Consider the following 21,408-nt stretch of genomic DNA (forward strand, 5'->3'; position numbering starts at 1 on the left):
CAACAACCTGTGTAAATAAACATTTATTTCTTCAGGAGGTACTAATTTGGGCAGTAGAGGGTTAAATTTTTTAGAACTATAAATGCACCTTTCATAAGGAAACAAATAGTATAATATTTAAAAAAGACAATAAAATACACACAAAACAATTAAGCAACAGTAGGTGGAATTTACAGTTATTTGGCGGGTGAATTTAACAGTGTTAAATTAAAAACTTTTACACAGCATAAGTAGTTTGTTGGCTTTTATGAAACTATTCATAATCACTTTGCAAAAATATTTCATCTTCTCTCAAATACAAGAAATTTGCATTCTTCACTAAGAAACTTCTTAAAAGGTCATCCAGAAATTTCACATTTTAATTGTTAATTTGCTGTGTAAAACAGTGTCCCCCCCCTAAATTATTTATTAAATTATTACATGCAATGAAATGTTTACAGAAAGTCATAATTACATTCTTTTGAGCTAATAACATTAATTAAAAAGTGTTAGTATTTATTTAAATAAAATCAAAAACTTTTATCTATATTATTATTACTATGCAAAGAAATTTTATTGTTTTTTTCTTTTTTTTTTTACTGGAACTAATTTTATTTGTTACAAGAAGAAGGCATTGCGTTATAAAAAGCTAATCTCACCTCCAATTTTTAATGCTAAGTTTTTGTGATTTTTACTTTAAAAAAATCATCAGCTTATTCTTTTTTAAAAATGTAGCACTGGACCATTTTATCCTTTTTTCTAATTTCTAAAGCTATAATGGAAAAAGCTTGAGTTTAGCATCATAAAAAAATAAAATTTGGTGACTTGTCAAAAATGCACCTTCCTTTTAAACAAAACTTTGAAAACATTTTTGAACAAAAGGTTCTTTTTAAAATTACATACAAGAAAGAATGAGTAGCTGTCCAAAAAAAAAAAAAAAAGTATCACATTTGTAAATATTAAAAAACAATAATACTCTAGCACAAACAAAAGCTAACACTTGTTTAGAAACATCATCCATACTGAATTCTTTCATTAAAAATAATATAATTAAAGCATCACAGCATAATGTAATGTACAAAAGAAATTTCAGTCATGACTAAATTGCAATAGCATTCCACCAAATACTTGGGTGAATCAGGAATAAATGGTTATGACTTCTCGACCTCCACCTCTTACCATAAGTACCCCCGCTCCAAACCTTCAGTCAGAACTTCCAAGAATTCCATGTCTTAATGAGTTAATGAAAAGTGACAAATATAACACACAATACTCAGTATGTTTGATGAGTCAAAAGTAATTGTAATCACTAACATTCAAATTCTGCAATCCCTTAATACTCACAAGGGCTACTTTTTGAGAAAACAACACAAATGCTGAATGCGTTGAAGTCATGAGTGCAAGTTTGGTGATGTGTTCAAGACGGAAAATATTTTCAGCCCCCTCCCCCCCCCCCCGCCCGCATACGGTCTTAAGGAAAAATTCGTATGTATAAATGTTGCAGATTTTAACAATGCCAGTTTTGGAATCTGTTTGATTTAAATTTTGAGCCTTAAAATTGTAATATTTAAGTGTTTTGACATCATAATTCCAAAAAATCTAAAATTCGGCAATAAGGGGGGTGGTCTGGGGGCTCTCCCCCAGAAATTTTTTTAAATTGAAGACCAAAAAACGCTGTGGTAGGCCATTTTGGTAAAGTTCAGGGACTCTTACATCAATTATTTCAAACTGATGGTCCCAAAATCACAATATTGGGCAACCTTCAAAAAATATTAAAGAAAGAGGGGGGAGGGGACGCTATGGGCTTTCCCGAAACCGAAGATTTAAAAACGAAATTGTTAGTTTAATTTCATAACGTTTATACGCTTTTTGAATGCAGTATTGAAGGGATGGAGTTCAGGAACCCTCCTTCGGCAATATTTCGAAATTGAAGCTTCAAAAACGCAATTTTAGACGATGTTGGATAATGTAAGGGGTAAAAGCGTTTGCAGCACCCCACCATTAGTTTTTTGCCGATCCTAAACATTTTTGTTGTAGCAATAAAATCGCTTAGGACATAAGATTTTCACTTTTGCAACATAAATCAGTTATGATTCGAAAGTCCACTCAAGGTAGCGCCAACAAACTGGAAAAGAAGGAAAGGTGGGGGAAGAGTAAGGCCGACTAATGATAATGAACTGTCACCATTCCCCCACAGTCTTCATTTGAAAAAGAATTCTTTTATAAGATAGCAGGTGGTGAAATTAGCAATAAAACATCGCTTCAGTGAAGTAGATATATTTTTTAAAAAAGGTACCCTTTCCAACATTCATTAATTAAAAAAAGAAATAGGGGAACTGAATCCTAACTCCAGGCAGTGTTCCCGAATCACATCCCTCTTAAGGCACTCAAATATAGCATAAAATGGCGCTTTAAATATTGCAGCATCAAAGAATTTTCGGAAGAGAACTCCCGAACCCCTTCCTCTGAGTTCACCACAAATGTCCTAAATTTCAATTTCTAAGGCTTCAGTTTCTAAATTGTTTTGTAGGAATAGTACCCCCTCTTACCTATAAACATGACTTATGACCGCCTAAAAATTTTAATACTTTAATTTTGGAAACTTTTTGAAAAAATCTTCCTACACCCTTCCCCCTTAAGTCATCCAAAGATACCCCAAAACAAAGCTCTTAAAATTTCAGAAACTAAAATATTTCGGGCTGGGGGTGCGGAATACCCCTCCCCCTCTCATTGTGTTTACTAAACGCAGTGTAAGTTTTTGTTTAAGATTTATTTTTTTATTGAGAGAGTAACTCCCTTCCACACATCGCCAAAGACAACCCAGTTTTACGACTTTAATTTCGAAAATGTTTCGAGAAAGACCCCTGAATTCCCTAACTCTTAACTCACTCAAAAATAGCCAAAATAGCATTTCAATACTTCGTGAAGAGAGACCCCCCCCCCCCTGAACTCTTTCCTCTAAGTTCACTAAATTTTACTTAAATTTGCGGTTTCCCCCATTTCATCACCGAAGATTTAAGAATTTAAATTCTAAAACGTAGAGAGAAAACTTCGAATTCCCTCTTCTTAAGTCTTCCAAAGATTACCTAAAGCTGAGTTCTGAATACTTCAGCTTTGAATATTTTTTGGGAAAGGAGAACCCCGAACCCCAAGACTGTCCGAAATTGCGCTTTTAAGACTCCAGTTTCGGAATTTCGCCTAAAGAGAGCCCCCTCCCTCCCTCTTGACATTGCCAAAGACAGCCTAAAAGATTTCAGACTTCAATTACAAACACTTTTCGGGAGAGGGTCACAAATGCCCTTTAACTTAAGTCATTTAAGTATAGCCTCAAATAGTTTTTAACACATCAGCTACAAAACATGTTCATGTTAGAACACCAAAACCATCTCTCATAAATTCACCAAAGATAGCCTAAATTAGTGTTTTTAAGACTCCAGTCTTCGATTCTTTTTTAAAACCCACTTTTACATCATTAGAGACAGCCTAAAACTTTTTGACTTTTAAATTTTTAAGAGTTTGCAGTGGAGAAATATCAAACCACTCCTTGATCAAAAAATATTTTCGTTTAAGTTTTTCGATATTTTATACTGTAACCCGTGAGTAACCCCCCCCCCCCCCCTAGATTGTCCAAGATATCAACGTTTTAAGGCCTCAGTATCATGGGTTAATTTGCGGACAGATTACCCTCTTTGCAAGAGCAGCGTTTTTTCGCAAACTCGTGCTGCCGTTATTTTTCTCCTTTCCTTTCTCTCCCCCCCCCCATATTTCCATTCTAGCGAGTGTTCGATTCAATGACATTAGAATTTAGTGATTCCCCAAGTCTTCGTCAAAAATGCAGGAACGGTTTGCCCATCGGTGTTTCCAAAACCAGCTTGAAATCCCTCCCCCCCCCCGATTATTTCCAAAATTCCCATTTTCATTAAAATCTTCAAAATCCTTGATAGTTTGTTTTACCTGGTATGTGGACGCCCTTTGCTGTGGCGAAAATATTTCATCTTGTCAGCAATCACTCTCAATCGGTGATGCAGATTCAAATCTTAAGACATTTTAAGAGCGTACATAATTTTCATTTATGCATGTAAAATTTGCAAAAAAACCCCACAAATGCAAAAAACGAAAGGATGATCGAAAATAGCATGAGAAAAGGCTAAATTTTCAATTAGAGCCGATTGCTTCGAAAAATCAGGGAGAATAGCGAGTAACTCCTCGGTCTGCAATGCAGTGAGTTGGAAATAACAAAGCTATACCTAAAAAAAGTCAAACGGCGCGAGCCAACAAGCCACTCCTCCAAAAGCATGTTGCAAACAAAACAAGCACATGGCGGAAAACCGAGAGAATGTCAATGTAAATTCGTGGTTATGGAACGGTCCAGTAATATTAAAGCACATTTTTCAAACACTCAATTTTTCTTTTTTTATTAAAATTTAAAAGAAAGTCATTGAATTTCTTTCCGTCCCGACCTCCGTCTCGGCAATTTTGTCAAGACGGAAGGTCTTGCATCCATGGTTGAAGTTGAGACTTTTTTACTGTCGTAAAGTAGAAGTTACTTCCATAAAATGTTTAGGATGAAGCATTAAAATGAAAAAAAAAAAACATTTACAGTCAAACTCATTTATAACGAGCGCAAAAGAGACCACGATATTTGCTCCATACCATATTTGCTCGTTATAAACGAATGCTAATAAAAACCGGGTTCGTGAAAAAAATCATAGTCATTTTTATATTTCTGTACAGTTCCAAAGAAGTTGGTTATTTACTTTGAACTATCTTGTTTTCTCTTTTTTTTTGTTGTTTTCGAGGAATGTGTAACCCAAAAAATATCGTCATTTCCGTCTGTGGCTTCAAAATAGTTTGAAGTTTTTCTGAGCTTTAGAAGCCGCATTTGGTATGTTGAGGGCTGTTGTTCTCAGGATTTATGTCTTATTTATAACTTTCGGCTAAATTCAAAATGCTTATGGATTTTTTCCAAAAATAGGATAATCTTTTCTGAGGTGGAAATCAGAATCAGCAGAAATTTTATGAAATGCAAAAATTTTGTTTTCATTAAGCATGGTTTGCTCGTTAAAAGTGAGCTATGTTTTCTTATTCTTAACATAATACCATCCAAATCTATTTGATTTCCACGCTAAATCTGAGTTCTCTTAAAATCAGGGCTTGTTATAAGAGAGTTTGACTGTATTATTTATATTTACACGTAAGAATACTTCCTACATGGCAAACATATAATTTACAAATAAAACCTGATTAGTTAGATGAAAAGACAAAATGTTTTGCTACTTACTAATACCCAACTTAAATTCATAACTTAATTATGTTAAAGTATTATTCCTATTTTATCAGTTAGGTGTGAGTTTTAGAATTTTATTATCAGTCATTGCATTTTTTTTAAGCGAGTAAAAATGCAAACTTTTTAGAAAAAAGCACTTGCCTCTTTTAATTTGGAAAATTAAATATATATATATATATATATATATATATATATTCATCAAACAAAATTATTCTATAAGAAGAAAGAAATTTTCTTGGGTCAGAGTGAGCAGTCAAACTTTTCAATAACTTTATTTTCCTTGTAAAGAATTCAAGATTGAATTAAAAAATACATATATTAATAATACTATTTTAGCCACCCTTTTAATCTTTTGAGTAATTTAGGCGTTTCATATCAAAACCAGTTCAATTAAAAAGTGTAATCACTATCAACAATCCTATCGACACAAGTTTAAATCGCTATATAATTTTTGCGGACTTAAAATGGGTCTCTGAACACGATCCTAGGATAATTGTATGACTTTTAATACTCTTCAGTTACATTTTATAATCTCTTTGGATTTACTGGGTGAAGGGGACTTTTTTTTTAAACCGCAAAGGGTTAATGGAAGTGGTCAATATGAATAGATGTGATAAGTTCAATAGAGGTGATTGCTCATAAAAGTTTCACTGTATTTCTAAAATTAAATCCGCCCTCCTTCACCATGTAACTCACTGATCATTTTTCATTTGTAAGCATTAAATTATCTCTTTCACTCTTGTTCATTTTCAAACGTTGTGATTTTCTCAAAAACAGAAGAATTATTAACCTCATCAAAGGATACAATTTGCTTTGATTGGGTAACCTTTAGGTAATCCAGGCAAATTCAGAATCACTAGCTGAGCATTATGAGATCTAGCCACAATCACTTCGTTCAACTTCACGGCCGTATGCATCCTTCTAACATTAGCTTCATCCCTGAAGGAGAAAAAATTAAAAAATAAATATAACAATATACCCAGTACTGGAGTCATAAAAAGAATGATACATAAATTGAAAATATAAAAGGGCATAAGCTGAAACTTTAGCAGGAAGGCAATAGGTAACTTAGCTCAGCTAAAATGTAGAAAATAAGTACTAAGAATTTTCTTTTTTGAAAAAATGCATCCCATATACAAGTCAGATGCACATTCATATGTAAACTGCAATCAACTCCCAACACATAATGAGAAATAAATCATGAGAATTAAGTTTAAAAAAAGAGACATTTATGTCTTTTAGGTCTGCTGTACGATATTATTTTAAATTATTTAAAAAAATCATTTTCACAAAATGCAAAATGCCAAATTAATTAAAAAACAGAGGGTATATGGCATTTTTTGAAACACACCAGGATGGATACACTGCATACTCTCCAATTCAGCACTGTGTATTGCCTGCTTTTCAATCAATCTCATTTATTATCATTAAGAATCAGTGGCGTACCGAAGGGGGGGCGGAGGGGGCGGTCCGCCCCAGGCCCCGCTTTGACATAGGCCCCCAAATCTCAATTTTTGGTTTTCACCAATATTGTCGCATATCTTGGTTTGAATGCTTAAACAAGTTGGCTTAATAAATCATAATTTTTTCAAAGACCAAATATTTGTTCATGGATACAATCAATACCTCTTCGAGATCAATGCAGGGTTTATGATACCCAGCCCCGCTTTGACATAGGCCCCAAAATTTTAATTCGTTTTCTTTTTCGCCAGACGTGCCTTATGTCATGGTTTAGATAAATAAAAATTTGACTTTTTATGTAGAATGAATATTTTCTCAGTGACTCTTGCCTAAACAAAGAGAGGGCAAATTATGTCCCACAGGCCCCGCTTTAACATAAGCCCCGAAATTGTATCATTTTTTCCAGTAGATCTGTCATATACATCATGATTAGAAATATTAATCAGTTACCTATATATGGGAGTATATATCATAAATTTTGTTAAATATGACTTTTTTTCATAGTGACCCATCCTAGTGTACAAAGACACATGAGCGCTTGGGCCACGAATTTAATGGGGGCCCCAAATTTTTAAATTAACTAAACCTATAAAAATCATTTGCTTTTATTTTGTTAAGTGCTTTCAGCAAAGTTTTATGCATTTTTTTAAAACAATTAAAAAAAAAAACCTAATGCATAACAGATGCACGTTTATAATTTTTGATCATTACAGTATACAGCCAAAATATCTGTTTTATGTTCTGCTTTGTGTATTAAGACTACGATGGTCTATAGTCTTAATTCATACACTATTTTTGAAACCAAATTCAAACATATAACCAAGAAAATCCATTCCTAAATGAGAAGTTGTCTATCCTTTGTGGCGTTGGAAAAATCAGTCAGATAATTTTTTTTTTTTATCGGACCCCTTCTGACTCAAGCAAAGGGGACTTCCTTTTTGCTATGCACCTTTCGACAGCGTAAAACTGTTTAATTGGTCAATCCTTCAGGACTTTTGACCTTGACTGCATAATACCTCCTCCCATCCATTCTATCCTCGATTGCACTATGGAGAAATTAGCTCCAGCCAAGCAAAAGAAATAGTTCCTAACCCTTTGTCCGATAATCGGGGGAAATTACGCTCTTCGCTTTAGAAATCGGATTAGTTAGTTAAACCCACGCATACGCAAAATTTTTTTGTTTTAATTTCTGTCGAACATTAAAAATTTTAATTCTACCAGCGAAGCCGCGCGGAGCGTTTTCTCCACTTCAATCAAACGCGCCAGGCAAGTATAGGATCATACCAGAGTTTTTTTGTCTGAAGAACATAAAGAGCGTTTTTTTTTTTTTTTTGTGAGTGAGACCTAGCAGAAAAGTTTTATTTAGACTGTGAACGTGTGAATTTCATCCTTATTTAGGTAGGCATGTTTTAAAAATATTTTTCTCTGAGATTAGGCAGGGGCGTAGCTAAGGGGGAGGTTTTGGGGACAACCCCCCCCCGAAAAGTTAGTCTCAAAAAAAAAAGAGAAAAAGAAGAGAGAAGAGAAAGAAAAAAAGGAAGAAAAGGAAAAAATTCCAAGCGATTATACATACATATATATGTATATATATATATACATACATATATATATATATATATAAAAGAAGTAACCCCCCCCCCCCCGAAAGTCAGGTCTAGCTACGCCACTGAGATTAGGTGATGTTATCAGGTAAAAAGTTCCCTGGTGTGTCTTACTCAAAGGAATAGTAAAGGGTTTTTTTTTTCTGTAAAAGCCAATTTTTATCCTAAAATTAATTAAATCTGGAATGCCTAAACGTTTCTGTTCACTGTACTTGGATGTTCAGATGCAATAAATTTTTAAGATACTACATAATTTTAGGTCTTTTTTCTGTTTTTGATATTTTCTGACAAAGCACAATTTTATTAAAAATATAGTATTTACTTAATTTTACTTAAAACCATGTGTTTTACTGTGGTATTTACAATAGTGTCCGAAATCAAACCAACACTACCTGAAATATGTAAAAATGTACCACTTAAAGTAATTACTGTAATATATGGTACGACACATAGTTTGAGAAACTTCAGTTTTAATACCAGGTAGGCCCCCATTTCGAGTAGCGCCCCAGGCCCCCATCTGTCTCGGTACGCCACTGTTAAGAATACGTTAATGGTTGCATCCACTACAAGTGCAGTATAAAAGTGAATTTTCACAGTGTACTTATACAGATTAAATTGCATATACCTAAAGTAATACAGTAAAATTTTGCATAAAGATGAAGTAATACGTAAAAATATTCTAAGTCTATTTTAATAACTCTTGCTTTTCAGAGAAATAAATAATTTCTTTGAATCGTCATTGAAAATATTCTTTAAAAATATATGATTTGAGCGAATAGTTTTTCTACTTATGTATAGATATACAAGGTGTATTCCGAAAGTAATACAGTTGAATTTCCTGGGCCGCTTTTATTGATCAGAGTGGAATCGAACTACAGTAGACCCTCGTTTTACGTGGAGGTTACGTTCCATGGAAATGCCGCGCAAATCGAAACCGCATAAATTGAGACCTAATACTAGTGTTAAAATAGGGGTTTGGTTCTCTAGATAACAAAATACTTCATTCTAGTGATGGTTAATTATATAATAGGTTTAATGTGTACTTATATCGACTTTTATGCACAACATGCATAAGGAAAACATAAATTAATTTTGTGTTCTGTTTATAAAGAGGAGCTGGCTATGGTAGTCTTTCGGGAGTCATTAAGAATTTTTCTCTAATTCTTTGCAGAGCATTAACCCATCCATGATCACTTGCGTCATTTCCATGATACTCAAAATTTTCAATGTGAACATTTTTGGTTGTGCGTCACTTACGTCAGTATCCTCGTTGCTTTTGGCCTCCTTTGTCACTCCTAAAAATTCTTCTTCCAGAGAGTTCTGAACTGTGTGACTTTAATAACTTTACTTCTGGGAAGAGCTCTGGAACCAATTGCATAAAATGTCTACAGTGGCCCAAGCTTGATAAAAATTTGAGACATTAAAAGTACTTGTCCCCATCTCCCCTACGCATGGAGGCACATTGCTTTATCGCACCTTCAGACTACAAGAGAGATGGCCATTTTGTAAATGGGCACCTACTAAGTATGACTATCACCCCTTATAAGGATAACTGGCTTTACCATTGAGAAATGACAACGCCCGTCATCTCTATCTCCACAATTTGGGCAGGCAGCTGAAGAGGAGGGAAAGTTTCTCTACTCTCCTGCACCTGTGATAAACTATTAATAGTCCAACCAAGAAAAGCTGAGCTTTTGCTCTGCCCCATTTGAGAATTGTCCATTTTCATGATGGGGCGATATGGAGAGAAAAGTTAACATGGAATTTGCAAATGCATCATTGGTTCTATAGATTGAATACATCACCTTGGAATTTAAGAAAATAGCCAAACAGGTAAAACAATTATAATTTTGTGCTGTCAAGGCAGTTGTTTCATTGGACAGGTCACATCCTACGTAAGTGGGTGAGTCTCGGTTTTACTTCTTTCAGCAGCCATTAGTCAGAGATAACAAAGCCCCAATAATTAATTTCAGTTGAAAATTGGCTTGACTAGGGTTGCAATAATGAATGCCAAGCCTTTTCATTTTTACTTTTTTGCAGACTCAATGCAGTTATTGCTGCAATTTAAATCATTTAGGTCTAAATAATCACATAACAAAAATATACTAAGAGAACTTTTTTTTTCATATCGCCAAACTCCAAAATATGGCACTTGTCTCTCTCTTTTTTTCCTTCGCTAACTATTTTAAAGAATGAACCCATTTTCTCAAATGATTGACAAGGGCCATTTGTCTGCTGTCGGACTATAGTGATCGATCAAAGGACTTTCAGGCCCAGATATAATGAGTACATATATTTTTGGTTGATTGAACAACAGTGGATTACTACTTACGGTTTGATGGTCAGAAGTCTGTCGAATTCTTTCTGAGCTGCCTCTTGACAAGAATCAGGATCACCACAACTTGAAAACTCATTGTCCATATTATCCTCTGCTGACGAGACGTCTATTAGTTCAACATCTCTAATTTCTTCTGTGACATCATTAAATCTCACTTTAGTCTCTGATCTCGTACTTGATTGATTATGGTGATGATCAACAATGTTCTGAAGCTGAAAGAAAGATTTGTATTCAAAGTTAGTTTTAAATGAAACAATGAATGAAAATCATACACTGGTGACAGAGTCAAATATCATAATTCACGATTTTGAGTTATATATTTTGCAGTATTTTATATATATTTATTTGATGTATATATGTTAGCTGACTAAAGAAGGTGTCCAAAAAAAAAAAAAAAAAAAAGATGTTGAGCTAATGGAGTAGTACCAAAATTTATAATGTAACTTCGTTAATTTGAACTATGCATTGTTTTTGCTGGTTAGTAAATTAGATTTGCTTAACATTTAAAAGCTTAGTATTCAATAAATATTACACAGCAATGCAAACTAACACACAATTTCATAAGAAGCTTTTGGTAGTTTTTTCTAAAACAAAATCTTTTGAGCTTCAAAACATTAATTTTTCTAATTTTCAGAACCATGACTCGTCCAGGGGGCCCCAATGTGAGGTCACTGTGACCTCCCAAAAAATTTTCTTTTTTTTTGGCAAGTTTTCTGATGATTCGACAAATTTAGTGACATCACTGCAAAAACCCCTTATCATTTACTTTTTTTATAATTTATACTGGTATTTAACATCGTTTCTCCTCAGGTGCATGGATGTGTGCATGCTTGTATTTTATTATTCTATAAAATTCGGAGTTTAACTTGGCAAATTGAAAATTTTCCTCTTCCCAAAAATTTAGGCTACATGCACCCCTAAACTCCTCTTCTTAAACTGTTTGGTACATACAGATAAAAAAATTGAGCAAAAACCTAACTATGATTCTTAAGCGAATATATAAATTGAAGATACTTACATCACTGAAATTTGATCTTCCACAAGAAAGTTTCAACTGCTTAAGAATTTCACTTCTTTGCTCCATTAATAATGTTCTTTCATAAGTATATGCAGATATATCACTATCCATCTGAAAAACAAAAGTTAAAATTGAGTGAACTCATAGGAGAATACAAAGAACAACAAACTTATGATCAACTAAAACAATACATTATACCACAGTTTTATCATTCATTGCTTTATCAAATGTATATTAAAATTCATGAAATCAATTGTTATTCTAGTAAACTACAGAATTAAAAGCCTTTATTCTTATATAAATGAACAAGGCGTAATCTATTAGAATAGGTCAGGGGTCTGGCCAGAGGAAATTTGGGTCCGTTAACGGACCCTTTACAAAAATCTTATCAACCAAAACGGACCTTTCACAAAATCCCGACCAACCAAAACGGACCCTTCACAAAATTCTGATAAACAAAAACGGATCTTTCACAAATTGTTTATTGGAAGAGCAAATCTCAAATCAAAATAACGCAGCATGTTTGGAACCTTTTTTAAAGTTACATTAGAGGTATCAACTTATACAAAATCTGTTAATTTTGCAAAAAAAAAAAAAAAAAAGGCGCTCTTGTGACGCTCCTGCAAGCGATAAATAACTACTAAGGCCTAATAAATGCTTGTTGTTGGTTTCTATGAAAGAAATTAACAGCTTAAAGTCAGTTTGGTTTATAATTTTGCTTGTTTATTTTAATAAACAATAACATACAGCGAAATTAACTTAGGACTGCAAAGGATAGTAGGGATGGGGGGGGGGGGGGGATGAATGTGATCGCTTTAGATAGGGTTACCAACTTTAAACTTTTCGCCACTTAGCATCTGGCGGGTGCGATGTTTAACTGTTATTTTGGGAGAAAGTTATATGGGTTTGATTTTTCGATGCTAAAAAGGATAATTAATTTTAAATAAACTCTTTTATTTATTGTTTTTTTCTTTAGATGCCTACATTTTGAAAAGCACAATCTTTTTACATTCCATATGAGAATCATACTTTATTCTTTTTTCAAGCTAACTTCGCTTTATTAGGATGCAAATAAATGAAAAGTCTTTTTATTTTTGTAACAACACTTATTTTAAGTTTTTAAAGAGGAATTCCATTTTCTTTTATGAGTCAAAAGATTAAATGCTGAATCGATGGTTTATTTTTTATTTATTTTGATTCAACTGTGTCCAGACATTAATGAAATGTTTATCATAGGACTCTAAAGTGCAATTCTAAAATAATTTTATCAGAAATATTTATTTTACAAGCCGTTTTTATACTTTTGATGCTTTCACTTTGAGGATTGCGATGTCTTTGCATCCTCTTTGCATCTGCTATGGGAATCCGATTTTTCGAATTTTCGATGTTTAGTGCACTTTGTTAAGAGGTAAACAATTAAAATATTTTTTATTTTTGTAAAAATCATGGAGTTAATAAGTTTTAAACGAAATTCTATGCTTTTTAACAATGTCTTGGTTCAAAAAGTTAAATGCTGAACCTCTGCCTGAATTTCTTTATTACAATTATTTTAAATACTATACATATAACATTTCTAGTATAATTTAACATAATGTAGAATGGTAAATAAATATTGATACTTGAGGCGTGCCCATCTCCCAGAGTGTAATGCCGCCCTCCCGTACTCCCAATACTCGAAACACACTCAAGAATGATATTCTCAACAGAAAAGAGGAAAAACACTCAACATTAAGTGTCAATGATGCAGTTTGCGCCACCACAAATTTCAAAAATTTCGTTTTTACAATTTTTTTTTTGCAAAATTTGATTTTCACAATATTAATTGATTTTTCACAAAAATAATTGATTATTCACAAAAAACGGACCCTGTGAAAAATCCTGGACAGACCCCTGTAGGTGCACAAATTTATATCAGTTTGTGAACACAGAGGCTGGAACTAATGACTCCAGCTAACCAAAGAAAAAAGTTTTTGTTTAAATCAAAACCTATGTTCAACCCAAGATTCTCATCTTTAATTAAGAGATTGTCAAAAATTAGTGTGGAAAATTCAATATGCTAGACTTGAATGACAATGTTCATAGTATACAGTAGTGATGCACAAATAGTGATTTTGTCAAGTAAAGAACATAATTTGGCTGAATATTCAGCTATAAGAATATTGAAAAATTAATACACTTAATACACTGATTTCAACTTGATAACAATTAATAATAATTAACTATATTATCAAATTATAATTAATACAAAATTGTGTCATTTTAATCGTAATCGAATTATTAGAATAATATATAACTAACTACAGTAGAATTTTATTAATGACAAATAGAGAGAATATAAGAATAAGACAATGGTTAATATGAATTCAAGCTCAAATGAACATTTTGTAAGTTTAATCTGGTTGGATATATTTAATTATGCTGAAAATCTCAAGCATAATGTTGTCACCTACTAAGTTATTTCCAACCTGCTGACATAAACAGGGTCGTGGTGTTGGTGTGAGTCGAAATGATTTCGGGGTAAAGTAGTTGAATGTTTAAATTTCCAAGAATCGGAGTCGGTCAGTCCTCAAAGTTTGCAACTCTGATAGTGCTTGTGGAGTTGGATTGACTTTGGAAAAAACAAGTCAGAGGCTCTATAATTCCCAGAGTCTGAGTCAGTCATTTTCCCGTTCCGTTCAGCAGCTCTGGACATGAGCTGCCCTTCATTTGCCCATATTTTGCATAGCTTGTCAATCAACTGAAGTTATATTTAGAACATGCACAAATCTACTAGGTTAGAAAAATAAATGAATAAAACTTTTCACAGGTTACCGGAAACATGTTTCCAGTAATGTAACAGCTCATGAAAATAAGAACATTTCCATATTTTATCCAATTCATACAATTCTAACAGGACTAAACATTTTCCGGCACTGAAGTGAAATTTAATACAACCAGTATACATTTACTAGTAAATATTTTATACAACAAATTAAATAAACCTACATTTACAGCCATTACTCAGAAAATATTTAAGCTTATTTTACATTATTGCTTACCAAAAAAAAAAAAAAAAAAAAAAAAAAAAAAAAAAAATCTGTGTTATATTAATTTATGTTAATAAGATTTCACTACATATTTTGCAAACAAATCAAATAACCCATTTAACACCATTCAAAAATAAACTTTTTGCAAGTTAAAGATAAATAGGAGTGAGAATGAAAGCACAGTACACAGAAGAGAGTAGGTAAACATTTATTTTTAGAGTGAAAGAAACATGCAGGAAAAGAAAAAGATATACCAGTAGCATAGCATATCTATATGCCAGAGAAACGAAGAAAGACCACAGGAGAGTAACACACCTAAAATAGAGTTTATTAAATACAAGCAAGCAGAGAAAAATAAAAATGAAATTTAAATGAATAGAAAAGAAGAAAAAATAAATAAATAAAAAACACCAAAGGAAAATTGTAGCATAATATGAAAAATTGGCATACTTGAAGAATTTAATTACAATGATGAAATTAAGTACAATCTAATGGAAAAAAAAGCAATTACATAAGAAAATAGCAATACTAAAGTGAACTCTTTATGAAAAAATATGGTACAAAAGAATTAAAAGAAGATATAGTGATAGATTTGAAGTGTATAAGTATAATTTAATTGGTAATTAAAGTAACTATAAGAAATGAACAAAAATAAAGTGAATTATTATTAAAAACAACTTAGAACGTTCAATTTTTCCCAGAAGGATAAGTGGGCTCACTTCATTTTTTATAAAACATTTCTGAAAAGTTGTATGCCCTTTTTATTATATCTACCTATAATTCTGGCAACTTTAATTTTGCATAAGTTTTATTTAATCTTGAGGTTTTGAAATTCATTTACTTTGTCCAAATATTCCTTAATCTAGTAGCTACAGTTTAATTTAGTTTCCCTCCTATTTTTAGAAGAAATTTTTAATTTCCTTGAGCAACATTTCAACTGGAACAAACCTTTTACTGCCATTAAGAGTTATTTTTTGGTTTGTAACTTCTAAAAAAAAAAAAGTGAAAGTACCATAATAAACTTTTATCAATGTTCAGTGCATAGTACAGACAGCACGCTATTGTAAACTATTTCAGTGACAAACATTTAGACAACATTAAATAAAGATCAAGATAGGGAAATTTTTCTGTTCACCAGTGGTGAGTAGAAGCAAACTTATTTTCTGCCATTATTTGTTTTTCTAAGGGTTGCAAATTTTGTACTTCAAAAAATATTTTTATCATTTTTATTTTCAGTTCAAAGGCGTTGCTTTATGTCTAGCATATGAGAAACATAAAATGTTTTACTTTAATTCAACCCAACTCATTGAAAGAGAAATTTTTCTTTAACAAATCATGTTTGGAATTTTCCCTGAAACTACATGTTTTTGATGCATTGAAAACTTGGCTAATGAAACACAAAGGTTATTAAACAGTAAGTTACTGCCCAAAAGCTAGAGGTGATGCAAGAGATCCATGTTAAATATTTAGCTTGGACTTGATACCAAAGCACAACATCTAACAAACATTTTATTTTAAAAAATGGCTAATTTTAAAAGAACTTAATGGCATTCATTCATATAATTTGCAATGATTAACAAAAAAATAAATAAAACCAGGGTTGCCAACTTCTCCGCAAAAATAGTAAAACTCTGCAGTTCGTCAAAGCAGTTCTTTTGCTCCGCATTTTCTGGCCCAATGTTTTCAGGCTTATATTTCGCTATTTTATCATTACAAACATGAAATATGATAAATTGAAGATGTTTATACTCTAAGATTGAAATAGTGTTTAAAGCTGTTTTATCAATTTAAAAATAATTATTTTTACACCAATGCTTTAAATGATTATTAAAGTTCTAAAACAATTTTAGATATGTGGTTTTAGTTACATTTTTTGATTTTCATACAAAATACCAAACTGCTCCGCAAAATTTTAAATTTCTCCTCAAAATCACCACAGATGCTCCTCAAATTGTTTCTCCAAAGTTGGCAACCCTGTAAATCACATACATGACAATTTTCTTGAGAAAATAATGCACAATATTAAATCCATGATATTTTATTAAAAAATAAATACCATTTCAACAACTTCAACATCAGCTTCAATCCGTAAGTGGTACAAGAAATTTGCCAAATCTTTTTTCATTTGTATGCTATTGTCTTCCAGTTCTATTGCTCTTTTAAAGAAAAACAATAACTTTTTTTTCACATAGAAAAAAGTTCAAAAAATAGTCCTATGCTAAAAATTTGTTACTTAAAACAGAAGATGTTTTACTAAACACACTAACAGGGTTCATACCCTTCAGGGAGAAAAAAAATTCAAGCACTTTTCAAGTACTAAAATTTCTTTTCAAGGCAATATCATAAATTTGTACTAAAAATAGTGTATGCAGATTGCAGATTTCATTTACTGCAAACATGAAAATAAGGCAATAATAAAAAAAAGTGTAGGAAAACAAAATTTCTTTTTCTACTACAAGATCTACTTTGATGAAAAATCTACTGTGTCGAAAGTTTTTCTGAAATTGTCTGAAAAGTTCGGTCATAAAGAGAAGCAGACTAAGACCCCTATTACTTGAATATACATATGTACAACAATAACTTTTGACATGCATACAATTCATTTCTTATGTTAAAATAGTTTATTAAGTCAAAATATGCTGCATAGAGACACCAAGCCCAGTGTCTGTTGCTAACCAGTAACAGACACTAAGCCTAGCTAGGATGGTCCTAGTCAATTTATTAGATCCAAATGAAGATCAATGACCTTCCTTAAGCTATCTACCCCTTTGCTGATTGCAGCATCTTTCGGAAAGCTGTTCCAAGTACCCACAACCTTGCTAAAATAGTAATTTTGAACATTCGAGGTAAAGGGGAAAATTGGAGATATAGGAAAGTAAAAGCATGAACGAACACTAATGGATTTCCAGTGGATAATCATGACACAAAACCACCGCTGTTACACATCTTTATTATTTTAGCAGACATTAAGAAAATGTGTGTGTGATATACAATGAAGCACCGTTTATACGTTTCTCTTTTATACGTTTTTATCAATTATACGTTTTTAAAATTGGTCCCTGCAAAGTCTAATACACATTAACCTATACCTATTATACGTTTTTTTCGTTTGTACGCTTTTTTCATACAGTCCCTTCAAAAATGTATAAACAATGCTTCACTGTACTTATAAATTCAACTTTATAAAATTATATAATTCAACTTTGTACTTAAAATATAAACTTAATTTGTTAGGTGCTCAATTGCTTGAATTTAAATTTTTTTCAAAAAATCTGTTATGACTGAAAATTAGCTAAAGATAATTAAATTCAAAATTGCAAAAATAAAAAAGCATATAATTAAACAAGACCAAAGTAATTAATTTTTTAATTCTTTAGTTATTAAAATAAAAAATATAATAAGCTAATCTGATGTAGCATGTGTCAAAATAACTTCTAGATGCCAAAAATATAAATATTTACAAGATGCAAAAGGATTGAAATCTCAAACGAGGGAAGCAAATTTTTGCGAATTAAGTTCAATGTTGCCATGTTTCCCATAAAATAAATTTATATTTTACTAAAATTAAACATAAAATATGCTAATCTAAGGTAGCATATATGAATATAACATCCCATTAGTCAATATATTTAAATATTTGCATGATGCAAAAAGACTGAAGTTTCAAGCATGAGAAGCAATTTTTCGCAAATCTGAGTTTGTTCAAAGTTGGCCTGTTTCCAATCAAATAAATTTATTTGTTTTTTTATTAAAATTGAACAAAAAATATACTAATCTAAAGTAGCCTATGTGAAAATAACATTTGATTAGCCAAAATATTTTGATATTTGCAGGATGAAAAAAAGATTGAAATTTCATACACAAGAGCAATTTTCCGCGACATCCTAGTAAGTTCAATGTTGTCATGGTTTTCAAATTAATTCCTTTGTTAATTAATGATATTAAACAAAAAAGTAAAGTAATCTAAGGTACCATATGTCAAAATATCTTTCAGTTGTAAAAAAGATCCAAATATTTACAAGATGCAAAAGGATTGAAATACCAAACACGGAACCAATTTTTCGCGATGTTGCATATTGAACACATGTTCAGAAAATTGCATTGGTGAAATACTTTTTTAAAACTTTTAACCACAATCCGATGATTTAAGCACTAAGAAACTTTTTCAGGCACTTGAAAATAAACTTTTTTTTTCAAGCACTTTTCAAGGTTTTTCAAGGGCGTATGAACCCTGCACTAATATGGTTTGATATTTATTTGACAATACACATTCCTTATAAAATATCAAATTATATTTTCACAAAGCAAGTTAACTGTATGTTTTCTTCATCTTAAAGGCTACTTTTTGGCACGTTGCATTTATATAACATTTCATACTAATAAATTACACATGAAATTTTTACATGTTACTTTAAAACAAATCAAATAAAATTAAGACCGGGCTGTTGAGATAAATTCAGAAATTTAAGGTCATTTCCTTTTTTACATTTAGTACATACAAGAGCTTTCAAGCAGGAACACTAACCATAATGAAAATATCACAATCAGAGAACAAAAAAAAAAAAAAAAAAAAAAAAAAAAAAAAAAAAAAAAAGCAATGAGAAGAAATCCAAGGATACATAAAATAGTGGGAAAGTCAAGCAGTTGGAATGGCATAGGTCTATAGTGTTTAAGCAATGTAGCTCAAAGCCATATAAAAAACTACAATGGAGAAATGTTATAATTTGGCATCTGTTTCGGGCTTTATTTTCAGCGCAAACCGAACAAACAAGCTTGTACAATAAAACTAAAGTACAATAGATGACAAAAATGCAAAAACCATGAAAGAAGAAAAATTTACAGATACAGCGATTTACCTTCTCACAAGAGCAGACTTCAGTATATCTTTCGTTACCAGTTCCCTGCAATTTTGATATTTGTTGTTTCACTAATAAACTTTCAATGACCTCATTTCCTTCATTTCCAGTGCTTTTTTTTTGTTATTTTGCAAATTATGATCATTAAAAAATAGCTGTTTCTGTTACTTTTTCACTCAAGGGTCTCCCATACCTACCACTACTTGTGGTTTAACCAGTTGGATGGGACCCTGAATGCAGCTCTGATTTTTTGATGCAGACCAGAAGCCAAGCAATCCCTGGTCCGGCATTCCCAGAGGTAACGTTTCACTTGGAGGACTTTGTGATCATGAGCATATTTAACGACCCCTCAGTCACCATTAATGAAGACTGGATCTTCGACCGGCTAGGATCGAACCCAGGACCCACCGATCACAAGTCCGATGCCTTATCGATCCGGCCACCACGGAACTGTTTCTGTTACTGCATGGCAAATGAAAACACTATCATCTGCAGTTAAAAAATCTTTTTAAGTCACTGCCTTAAGTGCTAGAAGATTTTCCTTTCATTGAGCTCTAAAAATATTACAACTTAAAGTGGTTGCTGTATCAAACTGTATCGTTGCTGAGGATTTTTGAGAAATCATCATTTCGTTAAAATCAGACTGTTTTAAGACTATTCTAATAGCAATTAAAACATGTTTGAGCATTTATTTCATTACTAGAGGTAAATTGTGCCAAAATTTATTAAAATCGGCTGAACCGTTTAGGTGCTATGCGCCTCACAGAGATCCAGACAGACACCCAGATATCCAAACTTTAAACTTCATTATTATTATTAGTAAAGATTTTTTTTTTTTTTTTGTATTGGTATTCCCTGTATAGATATGCCTACATATGAGAGAAAGAAGGTTCTCAAAATCAATATTACAGATAAAAAGGATACGAGCTACAGTAAATATCCTTAGTTTGCAATTTTTCCAAGTTTTGTGTTGCTTTAATAGAAAAGGTAGCAACATCAACAAGCCACCATCATCTACAGCAGTGTTAAGGATTTTTTAAAACAAAAATTCTAAAACTGTTGAAAAATTACATTTCATAAAACAGCACTACGATAAATTCTAATTTTATCAATATCTAGAAAAGTAATTAATCTTTCAAAATATTGTAATAATAACAATCACTATTGATATACAAAGCATATAGATATGTAAATAACATTGAAAAGCTCTTTACATAAATACATCATTAAAAATTAAAAGGAAAATGAGATAATTTGGAGGGAAAACTTGATTTGAAAAGGATATGAACTATCCACCAAATATCAATGTTCCCCGAGACCTTGTCATTACTGCTGGGGAAAAGATTTATTCCTTTGGGGACGAGAAGAGCGTTTTTGCTCGCTGAAACACTGCGTATAGTATCTGAAAATAGTTAAATATATTTTTTAAGTTTTTTTTTTTTTTTTTTTAAGCGGGGGTATTATAACTTGAAAAGAAAAAAAGGTCAAACTTACTGAGAAAAACCTGCCACTGTTTTTCATCAGCATTTTGTCGCCAACCATGAGGCCATCCAAGTATGACTGTATTGTGTTTAAGACCACCCAGCCCTGCTGATTGAATACTGTAGAAAACAAATGTGTACATCAATATAAGAGCATTAAGAGCATAAGAGAGTGCTAAAACAATCAAAGGCAGGATCTAAGTTTTCCAAAAGTGGAAGCAGGCTTTTAAGTTTAAAGGATAAATTCATTCATAATTAAAGTTTGCACAAATGTGCAAATTAAATTGGCAACATGTGTTTTGGGAATACAAAATGCCACACAAAATCCACTATAATACAAGCAAACTGATTATTTCGCAAC

At 32.0% G+C, this 21,408-nt stretch overlaps 1 protein-coding gene across 1 annotated transcript in view; it reads right to left on the reverse strand.

Moving 5' to 3' along the window:
- Positions 1-558: 558 nt before the first annotated feature.
- The window catches only part of LOC129219979 (solute carrier family 12 member 4-like), a 133,109-nt gene continuing 112,259 nt past the window's right edge, over positions 559-21,408 (reverse strand). Inside the window, 9 exon segments of the mRNA XM_054854301.1 lie at positions 559-1,167; positions 1,170-1,210; positions 6,072-6,205; positions 10,661-10,878; positions 11,685-11,795; positions 16,767-16,858; positions 20,491-20,580; positions 20,834-20,968; positions 21,061-21,167. Coding sequence (XP_054710276.1) covers positions 1,117-1,167; positions 1,170-1,210; positions 6,072-6,205; positions 10,661-10,878; positions 11,685-11,795; positions 16,767-16,858; positions 20,491-20,580; positions 20,834-20,968; positions 21,061-21,167 — 979 coding nt within the window. The 3' untranslated portion in view covers positions 559-1,116.

The sequence above is a fragment of the Uloborus diversus genome, chromosome 4 (assembly GCF_026930045.1).
Source record: "Uloborus diversus isolate 005 chromosome 4, Udiv.v.3.1, whole genome shotgun sequence".
NCBI lineage: Eukaryota > Metazoa > Arthropoda > Arachnida > Araneae > Uloboridae > Uloborus > Uloborus diversus.